General features: G+C 30.5%; 1 protein-coding gene across 1 annotated transcript in view; it reads right to left on the reverse strand.

Moving 5' to 3' along the window:
* The window catches only part of LOC145239872 (uncharacterized), a 160,102-nt gene extending 147,318 nt beyond the window's left edge, over positions 1 to 12,784 (reverse strand). The window contains exon 1 of the mRNA XM_080103457.1: positions 10,339 to 12,784. Coding sequence (XP_079959583.1) covers positions 10,339 to 12,327 — 1,989 coding nt within the window. The 5' untranslated portion in view covers positions 12,328 to 12,784. The remainder of the gene's footprint in view (positions 1 to 10,338) is intronic.
* Positions 12,785 to 14,762: the final 1,978 nt, after the last annotated feature.

Genomic DNA, 14,762 nt, shown 5'->3' on the forward strand with positions numbered 1-14,762 from the left:
TAGGTTCAATGTGAAATTTTATACTCTTTCCAATAAACCGAATCTAATAGTCTAGAAGAGGTTTTTATTTTAAATTCACCCCCCCATTTTGAAATGTCTATTAAAATGAAAATAATTTTCTCACCTCAAATGTATATATCACAAATTAAAGATAAAAGATCAATAAATAAATAAGCTAATTTATAAAAAAAAGAAAAGAAAGTTATTTGCAAATTTACCTATAAAGGCCAAAGTTTAAAACCTTTTTTTTTTAAACAACGTTGATTTTTTAAGCGAAACCTTATAATCTTCTTATACTGCACAGAAAGTTTTGTTTAATTACAACAATTATTTTTATTTCAATGTTTTTTTTTAGATATTAAAAAAAAAAAATTCACTCCATAAAGAAGAAATAAAATATATTAAATCAAAAACTCATGTATTTCTTTAAGAGAATAAAAAAAAATTCCTCGACTGTTTTTTTTTTTTTAAAGCAAAAACTTATAAATAAATGTGACTAGTTTTTAACTATGGTGACGCATATTTCTTCACGTACAAGGCTAGACGGCTAACGCGAACGTGTGGTTTTTATGTCATTCTGTCCATCCGTATTTCAAAACAAGAACAAACACCACTTCGGCGTTTCGCTAACACCGTAAAATGCTTAATGGCGGCTTTTCAAATAGTTGTTTAAAAAAATTCTTTTATTTAAAAAATACATAGAATTTAAAATAAAAATATGGATAAATTCTTAATTAAGAATGTAAGTACCCATTGAATAGTATTTTTTATAGGTAAGTGATTTTTTGAAATTTATATATACATATATTTATCGAAGCAAGTTAACATTTGCTGATTTTCTTTAAATCTTTCTAAAAGAAAACCGATTTAAAAACACAAATATTGCATAATTTGCTATTAAACCTGTTATTTTTATTTTAATTTTGGTCTTTGCTCCTTTAATTGAAAAAAAAAAATTAGGGTTTGAAGTAGTTGGAAAGATAGGAGGTCGAATTATTCAATTTTTTTCACGCATTTTTAATGTCGGTTTCTGACACTGCTAGTACCCCAGCGTATTATAAACACCTCAACCTCCCCGTTTTAAGAACGGCTTTCGGAATAAACACACAACCTCAAAAGCCGTTCTTAACATGGGGAGGTTGAGGGGGTGTTTATTCCGAAAGTCGTTCTTAACATGGGATGGTTGGGGCTGTTTATATTACGCTGGGGCAGATCGTAAAAAAATACGAAATATTTAAGTTGTTAATATGATTTAGTCGTAAAGACTAGTACAATGCAATTTAATTTCATCAAGTTCATAAATTAGTATGATTAAAAAAAATCAGAATTAGATAACAGTAGCACTTGCTATTAGTTTGCTCTAAACAAATTCTTCGAAAAAAATCTGATTATTATCTATTACAATTAAACATCAAATTGGCTAAGTTTCAAAATAGAGCAGCAGATTGACTTTTGACCATTCTTTAAAAAAAACATTCAAAACATTAGAAAAACTTTGGATGTTTTTGGTCTGAAATCAATCTGTATAATACTAGAATATATTTTTGGGTGTGACTCAAAATAACTGCTATGTTCAGTGATTGAACTTACAAAGTTCAGACTTGGTGCTAAATACACTTACTGATCCGCGCTATTTTTTAAATCGTATTTCCAAGTTTAATTAAAGTTTTACGATTTTTTTTTTAATTCAATTGTAAGGTTAAAGTACAGAATAGGTACAAAACACTCTCCCCTCCACCATGTTAAGAATGGCTTTTTAAATAATAACGTTATTATTTGAGCACGGATCAATAAGTGCATGAGTACCTGAAACTTTATTATATTACCTCCCGCCTCTCATCACAATGTTAATATATATTCGAATATGGTCACTATATGCTTTCCCTTATAAAATAAGGTTGGCTATTTATTTGTCCATTTAGTTCTTTTGTCTGGCTACAACCCTCTAAATTAAGAGACGAGTCATTTAATTATTTGCAAGTTACAGCTTAATTAGAATAAGTAAAATGGAAGTTTTTTTTTTTTTTTTTTTTTTTACATCATTCAATCCAAGAAACATCTTAGGCGAACAAACGTTAACCCACATGTAGTAGTAGTAGTAGTAGTAATAATAATAATAAAAATTTTTTTTTTAAATTTGAGTTGACCAACGTTTGTTTCCTTATATAGGGGGTGCAAATAAGTATCCGATACAAAGCAAAAAGTAGATTTATTTTTATTACACGAAAACAAAAACAAAGTGCTATTCAATGTATTTTTTATAAATACAAATCTCGCATCAAAAATCATACAAAAATACATTAGAATAGCACTTTGTTATTCTTTTTGTTTTCGTGTACTAAAAATAAATGAACTTTTTGCTTTGTATCGGATACTTATTGCACCCACTGTATCTAACAATAAAATACATGATAAAATATAACTAAATTTTGACATTTTCACTCATGCAAGAAGAATATTTTAACAGGTCAGAGCTGATGAATTTTTTAATGAAATAAAAGGAATAAATAGTAGTAGTAGATGTGACCCAACGGATCACGGGTACGCCTAATATATATATATATATATATATATATATATATATATATATATAAAGAAAAGATGCAAAATTAGCTAAAAATGGTATCCTTAGATTGACAAAATAACAATAAAATTAAATTGTAACAGGTTTATATTGTACGAGGAAGACGTAACTGTAAAAATGTATGACATGTGCAAGAGAAACCAATAGGAATTATAAAAAAAAAATAAACATTATTTCTTACATCTTCTATCATCAGATTTGACTGTTGTTGTTTGTCACGTTTCATTTTGGAATACCATCTGGGCATTGGAACGTTCCTCTGAAAAATGGTTGGCACAGCATCAGGATTTAGGATGATTCGGGGATAATCCATAGTATTAAAACAAGCCTTAAATTTGGTCTGCAAACAATGTGCTTCAAAATGCAACGTGCAGATACGAACACAACGTCTCACGCGTTGATCTTGCGAGCAGGCCATGTCAAGAAATGTCTCAATGTCATCCTCATCTATGCCCATGTTTTGGGCCCACAAACGACATTGTGCCCGATTTTTTGGAAAACAGTGGAGACGAACATTTGTTGGCATTCGTCCATCGTGACTTGAACAACCGAAAGCTTTACAATGAGGCATTTTATATATAAATAATTAAATTTAGGATTTTTTTTTTTAGAAAACCAGTTAGGATTTCTATATATAATTATGTTTCCTTCATCCAGTAAACAAGCTTTTTCTCGGATTCTGTTTCATTAAATTCTTAGGGAAGCGGGTGATTTAACAGAAATGTCTGTTCGAATTAAAAAAAAACAAAAAACTAAGTGTATTATTTAAATTCATAAGCAATTTTTAACATACACACAGAGCAATAAGCAGTTCATTTTAAAAAATAAAAAAAAATGGGTGATAACACTCACCCACTGGTAAGTACAAAGATTAGAATGAAGTGAAGATAAAATACCCACACCCAGGATTTAAATAGCGTTTCGTATTTTTTTTTTTCTTCTTCTTTTTACTCAAGATGAAACGTAAACATAATATTAATCAATTTGGCAACATCAAAAGCCCAACAAATCAAAATGAAAGAAAATATCTTCAAGTCTCTCGGCCACCATTGCCGAAGCCGGCAGCTGTGGGTGATTTTTACTTTTAAGCCTTGCTGCTGCTGCTATAGTGGGTGAGTCAAGCAATGTCGTCAAGAAGTAAATTGGACTTTTCTCGTGCATTGGCTAACAAAATTAGTATATAGTTAGGGATCGTGGGTGAAATGAACAAAGAATTATGAAAAACGCAGTCACTTTTAATTTTTAATGTTTGCATTTTATTTTATTAAAGAAAAATAAATTCACCTTAAATTAAATAAAAATAATATTACAAGATGTATTACCTTATTTATAGAGCAGCAGGAAAAACTTTTGAACAACGAAAAGACTAATTGTTTTTATTTAAATGTTTTACGTTAAATTACAAGCTTCCTACTCGCATCTTCTTTTTATGTTTGGAAATTGATAATACAAAAATGTTTATATAAAGTAGGCAGAGGTTCGGAACATAGGCCGTAACGTTTATTTATTTGTGATAAAAAAAAATATATATATATTTGATTTTCTTCGTTATAAAAGCGAAATTCGAAAATCTAAGTATTGGCATTCACGTAAAACCAATGGTATCTATTTAATTGCCATGTCACAGTAATGAACATATGCAAACATTACGAAAAACCATAAGGTTATTAATGAAAATAGTTTTCAAATACAATTCGCGAAAATTAAGTTAAACAAGTTAAAAAAAAAAAAAAAGAGAGAGTTCGAATCGTAATAAAAGGAAGGAGGTAAATATTTTCTGAAAACTGCAAATCTCTGGCCAATTTAGCAAAACTTAAATTTCGGTAATTATATTCGAAAACGACTTTCATTCATAATTAATTTTCTATCTTATCGTTTTTCATAATTTTTTGAATATTTTCATTATTGCGACATGACAATTAGGTTTTACTTAAAATTCACTATTTCGAATTTCGCTATCATAACGAAGAAGAACCAATTATTTTCAGTTAAAAATTCATTGTTAATTTTGGCCAATTAAAAAAAAAAAAAAATATGATCCGCCGAAATTTGCATAAAAGGAAAAGAAAAATATTTTTCAGTATATGACGGTTTTATTTATTTTATTATTCTTTGTTTTAACAAAAGTTAATTATTTTTCAAGGGTAAATAAAAAGGAAACACTTTTTGATGAGATTTAAAACTTAATTTATTTCTTTTAAAGTAAACTGCTAGGAAGAAAAGTTGAGATTCTCAATTATAAAAACAGGTACTCATGCAGAGAGTGATCCGTGCTGAAATAATAACGTTATTATTTAAAAAGGCATTCTTAACATGGGGAGAGTGTTTTGTACCTATTCTGTACTTTAACCTTACATTTGAATATAAAAACATATCATAAAACTTTAATTAAACTTGGAAATACGATTTAATAAATAGCGCGGATCTCTCTCTGCATTAGCACCTAAAAACATTCTTATTTGCATTCGAATATAAAACACACACACTAGCAAGGTTACCCGGTGTTTCCCGCAGCAATAAAAAGAAAAAAATAGAAGAGGTTAAAAATGTGTGTGTAATATCTTTATAATAAAACTTCTATCTCTACTTCTCTAAATCCATTTCTCTATTTTTTCCCTTCCCCCTTCCATTTTTCCACACCCCGCTTTCATCCTCAATCCAGCCCATTCCTCTCTGTTGTAATGTATTGAAAATAATAATAATGTATCACATTCACTTAAGCTTTCAAGTTTTAAAGTTATTCTTTTCGAGCAGCATCGAGTATCTAGCCCAAACCTTCCTAATATATATATATATATATATATATATATATATATATATATATATATATAAACGAAATCTACAAACGAATATATATTTATTATTATTTATGCTTTTAGTTTCCCTCTTTTCCTTAAGAATATGATGAAACCTATATTTATTGTAGTGTATTTTCTAGCCACGATGATTTTTTTGTCTTCCCCATCAAGCATATACCATATTGCACACACCTGTCCTAGCTAAGACATTGAGCACTGACTTCTAAACAATGCAGAGTACCTTTTTTGGTATACGATGATAGTATAAAAAAAAATACAGTAAAAAAATTTTCTCTTGGACAAAGCAGCATTTAAAAACAGCTGCACTATGTAGATAGGATTTGTTCATTTAGAATATAGAGGACTCCTAAACACATTTTGAGCGTTTTTGGATTAACTTATAACACTTACCAAATATAATAGTGTATTATTACTATTATGGATCCCAGGAAACGGAGTTAACAATATATATGAGCAAATTGCAGAATTAAAGATCTCAGTTATCACCTCTATATTATGTGGCTAAGCTTAATTTAGTATCTTAACGTTAATCCTAGCATTGAGTGTTCACACACAATTACTTTCTTTTTCATTAAAAAACAAAAACAAAAAACTATTAAAGAACGACTTGAAAACTGATACTAGATAAGTTACCAATTCTAATCAGCCTCATAACATCGATATTTAGCGCAAACTTAGAAGATTAGACTTAGAATCCAACTCCCCTAAAAAAGAAAATAAATAAAAGGTGCATTTTGGATAGAAACAAAAAGGACCTGAATATTTTGTGTCAAAAGTTCCTAATGAATTTTCTACTTAATGTAGGCAATGCTTGAGTGGATTGCATTCTGGGAATCTAGCTTCCTATAAAACAGCACTCTAGTGCAGCTTCAAAATAGTAGTCAATCCAATATGCATTCACTCACAAGCTAATCCCTCTCCCCGTGAAAGAGAGAATTGAAAGGCAATAAACTTTCATCACTTTTAAAACGAGGAGTAATGCTTGGAAGGCTGGCCTCCTGTAACAGAACAGATACTTCACTTTGATCTTAAGCTTAAAGTCAGATAAAAGTGTGTGTCGATTGCCACATAAGTTATTGATGTAAACAAAGTTAGTTTTTGTTTCTAAAGTGTCAAATAAATAAAAATTCTTTGATTTTCATGCATGGGCAACGATTTGCTAAATATTTGGGTACTCATGCACTTATTGATCCGTGCTCAAATAATAACGTTATTATTTAAAAAGCCATTCTTAACATGGGGAGGGGAGGGTGTTTTGTACCTATTCTGTAGTTTAACCTTACAATTAAATAAAAAAAACATATCATAAAACTTTAATTAAACTTGGAAATACAATTTAAAAAAATAGCGCGGATCAGTAAGTGCATTAGCAGCAATATTTGATAATGTATAAACAAAATTTGCATAAAAACAAAGGAAAAATCGTATGACGGTGCAGGACAAGCTCTCGGCTAAAACAGCGTACATGATTTTTATTTTTTGTTTTTAAGATTAATATTTTTATTGTTTCAAAACTAGCATTTTAATGAGATCAACTTATCCAATCCACCAAAATTAAAAAAAACAAAAACATTACAATTCTGGCACAAGACTTTTGACAATGACAGTTGACGAGTGAGAAGCAAACATTACATTTTTTGTTTTTAAGAATTTCCATTTTGTTTTATACAGTTTTCTGCTTAACCTTTTCTGGTTAACTAATTCCGATTCTTCATTTAATTAGTTTCCTTTTCTATAAAGTGATTGCCTGTACAACAATGATGACTATGTTTATAGCGAGATTATTTGAAGATATTAAAAACTTGAATCATAAAAACATTTTACTGAAATCATCAGAGTTAACCCATTAAATAACCCGTTAAATAACCCAATAAATAACTGAAAAAGGATTGATATGCTGTAAATCAACCAACCGGCAAATCAAAGAGTAGAAGAGTCATTGTCCTGTTACAACAAAAAATTAACAGTTTGAAAAGGGGGGAAAAAATAGGGAATATTTTTCAACAAATATTATAATAATAATAATAATAATAATAATAATAATATGTTGGCCAATAAAAAAATTGGGATAAAACAGTCTTCAATATCTCAATTTTTTTTTCTTTTTTAATACTTTTTATATGATAATGATTATATTATTAAAATGCTAATAAAGAGTTAATAATGTGTTGAAAAAAATCCAAATACTCATGCTGAACCGTTCTCATAAAACTAATCAAATTTTATTCATTCCATTCATCGTTTTTAATCCTTTCATGACATTCTTCATCATTCAACTGATAATTATTCCATCTCAGTAATACTCATCCTCAAGTGGCTTCTAGCCTTCAGGTGTGGTAATTCATAAGTAAAAATAAGCTATATTTTGTTTTTATTTTATCTTAAGGAGGAAATATATCACAATGTAAACATTTTTAAACACATGGACATATTAATTTTGTTTCTTCTCATATAAAATAAATATAACAGCGAATAAAATTGAATTATTTCAAAACACGTGACTATGTATAAAAAATACCAAAGGTTTGCATTTCAAGTTGACATTGATTACGTCCCTTAGTTTAAGATTCAGTTTTATAAGTGGCGAAACTATTTTAAAAAATATAACAAAATATTGATTGTAGTGACATTTGATTTGATGGTGTAATGATCTCTGACTTCACACATACTGCAAAGTTTTTTTGTTTTTTTTTTTTCAGAAAAAGACAACCGATTTGAACACGTGGAAATATAAAATAAAATGACAAATTCATTTTAAATATTCTTATTTTCTTTTCTTTATTATAAAACTGGCTAATTCCTATTTCAGTCACATAAATTATTTAGAGTGAAAACTTTCTGCATTTCTTAAAAAACAAAACAAAAACCACTTAGTTTTACCTGAAATCACATTTTAATTAAATAAAAATAACATTAAAAGCACTAGTTACAGCAAGTTAAAATGCCAAAATGAAAATTTACCCAGAAAAATTGTCACCAGCTTCATAAGCAATTCGAGAATGAGGTTGGCTATGGAAGGGCAATAGTTTAAATATGTAATTTTCTAGTTATAATGGTCCTTTAAATAGAAAATCGATTTCTTTTATAAGATTTGAAAACGCATGTTTTCCTTTATGGTTTTTACTTTTTTAGATGAGAATTGTTTTATTTGAACTACTATTCTCATTTTGCATGTTATTCTCACGACGTTTCAGCCAATGTAACCTCACACATTCTTTGGGTGTATTTTGTCAAATTCAGGAATCTGCACAGAATTTCGAATGGAACCCTTTTTTAATGGGGGTAGCATGCTTTCATAGTAAGACTCATTTGTGATCTTAAAACAAAGGAAAAACGTATTATTTAAATTACTATTCTCATATTGTTATTCTCACAACGTTTTGGCTGATGTAACTTCTAGCCTTCTTCACGCGTATCTGGTCGAATTCTGCAATCTGCATGGGATTTTGAATGGGACCCTTTATTTAATCTATGAGGGTAGCATATTCTCATTCTATCAGCCATGACCAGGTCTTAAGTAACTCACAGTTGTATTCTACCTGGTCATGCATGGCTGATGGAATGAAAGCATGCTACACCCGTAGATTAAATAAAGGGTCCCATTCAAAATCCCATACAGATTGCAGAATTCGACCAGATAGGCGTGAAGAAGGCTAGAAGTTACATCGGCCAAAACGTTGTGAGAATAACAATATGAGAACAGTAATTTAAATAATACGTTTTTCCTTTGTTTTAAGATCACAAATGAATTATAATACTTTTACTCCTGCCTTTGAACCATACTTTAAATCAACAGTTTAAAGGACTCAAACGTTATTGAAAATTTCACACTTTAATCACTATGTAAAAAATAAACATATCGGCTATTTTTAAAATCTATAAAAAGGATTAAAATAGCTGAGTTGGTTTATTTACTATATTTGGAGTCCAAGACTAATTTTTTTAACATTTAAATAATTTTGGTTTAAATTGTAATTTAAAAACTAAAAAGAGTAATTTGTTAGTTTAATCAGGTACAAAAGACATCTGCTAAAATGTTATTAAAATTGCATTACGTTGATTAATCACCAAAATAAATAAAATAATAAAATATAAAAAAATATAATGTGAAAAATGTGGGACTAATATCAATCAGAAAAGTTAACCAAAGAAAAAAATAAATAAATAAATCAATAAATATTTAGCAAGTGGCATTACATATTCCTAACACATGTTTTTCTTGGATTCATGATCTACTGAGAGACAGAGTGGAGGTTGAAACATTTGACCGTCCCATTTTTAAACCTTAAAACTAGAAAATTATCAATCAAGTATTGTGGATTGTTTGTACTCTTATACCAAATAGAAAAGTATGGACCTTCAAACTCACCCATCATATTAATGTACACCTTTTGGTTAGGAGAATCTTTAAAAAAAAAAAAAAAAAAAGCCTCTCTACATTATTTCAAAATACATTATTTGATAAAAATCATTATATTGAACTTGTGTTCTGACAAATTAAATAAAAAGAAATGTTTAACTGATAGTGAGAGGCCATTTTTCAACATGACTACATCTTGTTTATATGATTACTGATGCATTATGGTTGAATATCTTTTTCTTTTTGGGAACTTTTCTTAAATTGACCCTACTTAGACATTTTTAGATAAAATCGATTAGTCTTAAATTTTATTTTTTAAACCCAACTGTAAATTATTAACATTTTTAAAAAATTGTTGTAATTTGAGTGATTTAAAAAAATAAAATTAAAACAGGAAAAAAAATTGTTTTAATTTCGGGCTGTTTGATTGACCATGAGAGATTATTTTTCAGTACGACTGCATCTTGCATTAAAAAAAATGAAACAAAAGCTTCCTACAAACTAACCCAAAGAGAAAGAAAGATTTAAGAACAATTAATAATAAAATAAAATTGATCTGGATAAAAACAACTTACAGCTTTTGAGATCGGAACATCTGCCGAAGCAACTGACATTTTATAGGAGAGACGAGGTTGGTTAGAAGCATTTGTGGTTTTGCTACCAACATTTAAAGCTTCTTCATCACAAAGTGGAATTGACGGTAAATTGATGGTTTTCAACATTTTTTCAAGACTATGGATTCCAAGGTTGCAATTCTTGTAGAAGATCTTGTCATCTGGCATCCTCTTCTGTTTAACAGACAAATAAAACGGGGAATCTGGCAAGCAGGCAGAGTGTGGTCGTCTCTTGAGAAATTCTTTATAAAAACGGATAGGGCATCGTTCTAGCGATTTATTGTCTGGCCATATTGTGCACATGTTATCATCTGATTTAGGAACAGATGATGATGTTATAGGAGTGGGCCTTGTTTTCTGAATGCGTTCATTATAAACTATGTATTCTCCCTTGGCGAGATCAGATTTTAGTTGTAAATCACCCCACTTGAGTTCATAGGATTCTTGACTACATTTGAGACCCAACAATTTACGATTAAAAAACCAGACAGTCCTTTGTAACGATGAAGCATTTGTGATTGAACCAAGAACCCCTTCTTTCCACAATGCATCTTCCTCCTCTTGGGTCAACTCAAAAGTAGAATTAGATTTCTTACCCTTGCTCAGTTCTTTTAACTCTTTCTTCTTGGCATTCAAAACGCTTCGACTAAGAGCAAAATCAACATCAGTCAGGGTGTTATAAGGATAGTTCTTATCGCGCAAGTAACGATCAAGCGCACACTGAAAAGCACTCAGAGACATCGGTTCAAACTCCCCACCATCCAGTTTTTTTACTTCTCGGAAAAAAGAACATAGCAACTTGTCCAATTCATTTGGCGGAACTTGTTCTACTGGACGTTCTTCACCTTTCTCACAAAAGAAAGAAGTCATCCTTCGTACACAAGAAATAGTCTTACGCACAGTCAGAACATTACGCATGTGAGACTGGGACGAACTTTCATAGAGTTTTTCCAGATTCTGTGACAGTTGAGAAGGAACTGCGGTTACTTCTGGTTCAGGATCAGCCCCTGTCCTCTTAGTATTTTGAACGTTAGAAATATTCTTAAAGTTGTTAACATTGTTGCTTGGTTCCAATTCTATTTGGTCAACTTTATGGCTGGATAAGTTATCACAATGTTGTACCGTACAATCAATAATTTCATGTTGGTCACCATTGAAAACCAGCATATTTTTGTTATTTTCTTTCTTTAATTGTTTGATCCGTAGTTCTTTCTTGCGAGCAATGAGAAACCCCCGAGACAACGCAAATGTATGATCTGAAAGGATGTCACAGGGGTACTTATGTTGACGGAGATAACGATCCAGAGCACACTGAAAAGCACCCAATGACATTGGCCCAAATTCGTCGCCATCCAATTTACGGGCTTCTTTAAAGAACAGGCAAAGCAGTGAATCAAGTTTGTCTGAAGGAATTTGCTCCAAAGGACGATTTTCGTTTTTAGATTTGAAGAATTCGATTAACTTGCGAAGACAAGATTTGGTCTTTTTCACTGTGTTTTCATTGTACATCTCTGATAGAAAACCAGTGTCCAGCTTGTGGTTATCATCCTTGTTTTCAGTACGGTTCGTTTGGGGTCGGACAGCTTTACTACTCGCATTTGCAACATGTGTAGTTGAAAGAGTTTTAGTGTGACAATCATCTTTCTTATTGACCATCAACAGTGAATCATTTTCAGTCCCATTAATATTCTGCACTAGAGGAGACAGACATTCACCATCTGTTACCTGGACCATTTCTTCCAGTTGGCCTCCACCGTCTCCTTTACCACCAATCATCTGTCTTTCACCAAACAATGAAGTCAGCTTTCCCTCAGAATTGTGAGCGCAAGATTTGACTGTTGTCGTGGTCGCCGCTGCCATAATATTGCCAGACAAACCAATAACAGCGGCCCTCAAAGCTCCATTTGAACAAGAGGTTGAAATAGTCGAATAACTCGTAGAAGTAGCCATATTGGTTGATAGAATCAAAACTGAATATCTAGGACAGACAAGGCGGACAAGTCTATATACACTCTAGATCACATAGAGAAAAAACCGACACACACACATGGATAAATGAATAAATATAGAAAGTCTACATACACTGTTGGCTGTTTCTCTCTCTCTCTCTCTCTCTCTCTCTTTGTTTCTGGCACGCACACACAGACATAGTGGCGTAAAGAACAGTGTAATCTTTCCTCCTGCAGTAGCGAGCTCAAATAGAGAATCTGTGACTAGTATCTCAAGAGAAGGGAAGGGGGACGCTACAAATAGACAATGTGGGGGAGGGGTTGTAAAGCCAACACTTGCTAAGAAATAAGTGAAGAGAGAGTGCAAAAAAGACAAAAATAAAAAACCAAACAAAAAAAAGTTACAAAAAAAAAAAAAAAAAAAATGGTTTGAATTGAATAAGATATTGGTTTTATTTATTTACATGTAATTTTTAGACTAGCGGTTGTGGGTCAATCGCGATGTCAACAAAAACAGCCAACTGCCCTAAAACTGTGTAAACGTTTATTATTATGACAAGAATGTTATAATACTTAAAAATTTATCATAGAAAAAGTATTCATTTGTTACTTCTTGAATCCCACTACCACTTCCTTCCTCCAATAAATCAAGGAATGTCCTTAATAGACAAGTAGAATATGACAAACACAAAAATCAAGAAATTCTGAAAGAATCAAAATAGAATAAAATGCAAGTCAGCATTTTAGAAATACCGGATAAAACAAAGAGATAATAAAACATTGTATAGCTAGTTGCTTAGGTGTGTCAGAAATTTCGTGAAAAATAGTGAATAATTCCACCCCATCTTTCCAAGCTTATAACTCCTCGAAAAATGCAATTCAAGCCCTAATTTTTTTTTCAATTAAAGGAGCAAGGACCAAGATTTCATTAAAAAAAAAAAAAAGTGTTTTTTTTTTAAAAAGGTTTTAAACTTCGGACTTTACAGGTAAAATTCTATAAGAACACTATGTTTTTTTTTTTGTTTTAAATTTGAATATATTATGTATTGACCTTTTCTCTTCAATTTGTGAGTAAATAATTATGTACTCATCGGGTTCTAAATTAATTATTATTAGACATTTATAAAATGGGAGGCGTGAATTATTCGACCCCCTGTCTTTCCAAGCTTATAACTCCTCGAAAAATGTAATTCAAGCCCTAATTTTTTTTCAATTAAAGGAGCAAGGACCAAGGTTCCATTAAAAAAAAAAACAAAAAAAGAAAAAACAAATAACGTGGTTTAAAAAAAAAGGTTTTAAACTTCAAACTTTACAGGTAAAATTCTAAAAGAACACTATGTTTTTTTTTTTTTAAATTTGAATATATTATGTATTGACCTTTTCTCTTCAATTTGTGAGTAAATAATTATGTACTCATCGGGTTACTAAATTAAGTATTTACTTTTTAATAGACACTTAAAAATTAGGATGGGGGGGGGTCGTGAATTTAAAAAAAAAAACGTTTGTCTAAAATATTATATTCGATTTATTGGAAAGAACATAAAATTTCACATTGACCCTGAAAATATCGTAAAAATAGAAGCAATAGAAAAATTTTGATAGATTTTTAAAATTTAAAAATTGAAAAATATTGAGTTTAAAAATTGAAAAATATTGAGTTCGGAAAATTCATTACTGTTTAAAAAAAAAAAAAAAAAAAATATTTCTATTACTTTTAAAACAACTGTAATAGTTTATTTTGGAAGTATAATCCATAAAGAAAATAAATAACCCACTTTTAACAGAGAAATTACGAGATTTTTATATTGTATTCGCAGTTTCGTGTTAGGGGTGTCAAAAATTCCTACAAAAATTAGGAAGATAACTGATTAAAGTAACAAGTAGACCCCGCACGCGCACACATACCTTTTTGCTATAGCAAAAAGGTATGTGTGCGCGTGCGGGGTCTACTTGTTACTTTAATCAGTTATCTTCCTTTTTTTGTTTGCTTGTTTTTTAAAACTATTTTTCATGGTACTGTGTTTGTTGTGAAAGCAGAAATAATATATGAGAGGAGAGAAGGAAGAGGAGTGAGAGAGGGTGTCGGAACAGGAGGGAAGAAAAGAGAAGAGAGAAGAAAAAGAGATGAGAGAAGAAAGAGAGAGAGAGGGAGGGAAGAAAGATAGGAAGGAAACAGAGAAAAGAAAAAGGTAAGGAGAGGAAGAAAGAGAGAAAGATTTACTTTTATTATGAGAGGTTTCTAGTCCAATAAAGAAAACCCACCTTTCTTGCAGCAGATTTAGCAATATCTTCTATGTGTAACGTTACACACATTTACAACACGTTGTAGCAGAATATGTCGCAAGGAACATAGGACAAGTAATAACTAGACTTCTTTTTTTTCTTTTTTTTTTGTAACAATGACATTTATTTCCTCATTCTCCTATATGGCCGTGA

This window comes from Euprymna scolopes, chromosome 19 (genome assembly GCF_053919585.1).
Source record: "Euprymna scolopes isolate OS-2025 chromosome 19, ASM5391958v1, whole genome shotgun sequence".
Taxonomy (NCBI): domain Eukaryota; kingdom Metazoa; phylum Mollusca; class Cephalopoda; order Sepiida; family Sepiolidae; genus Euprymna; species Euprymna scolopes.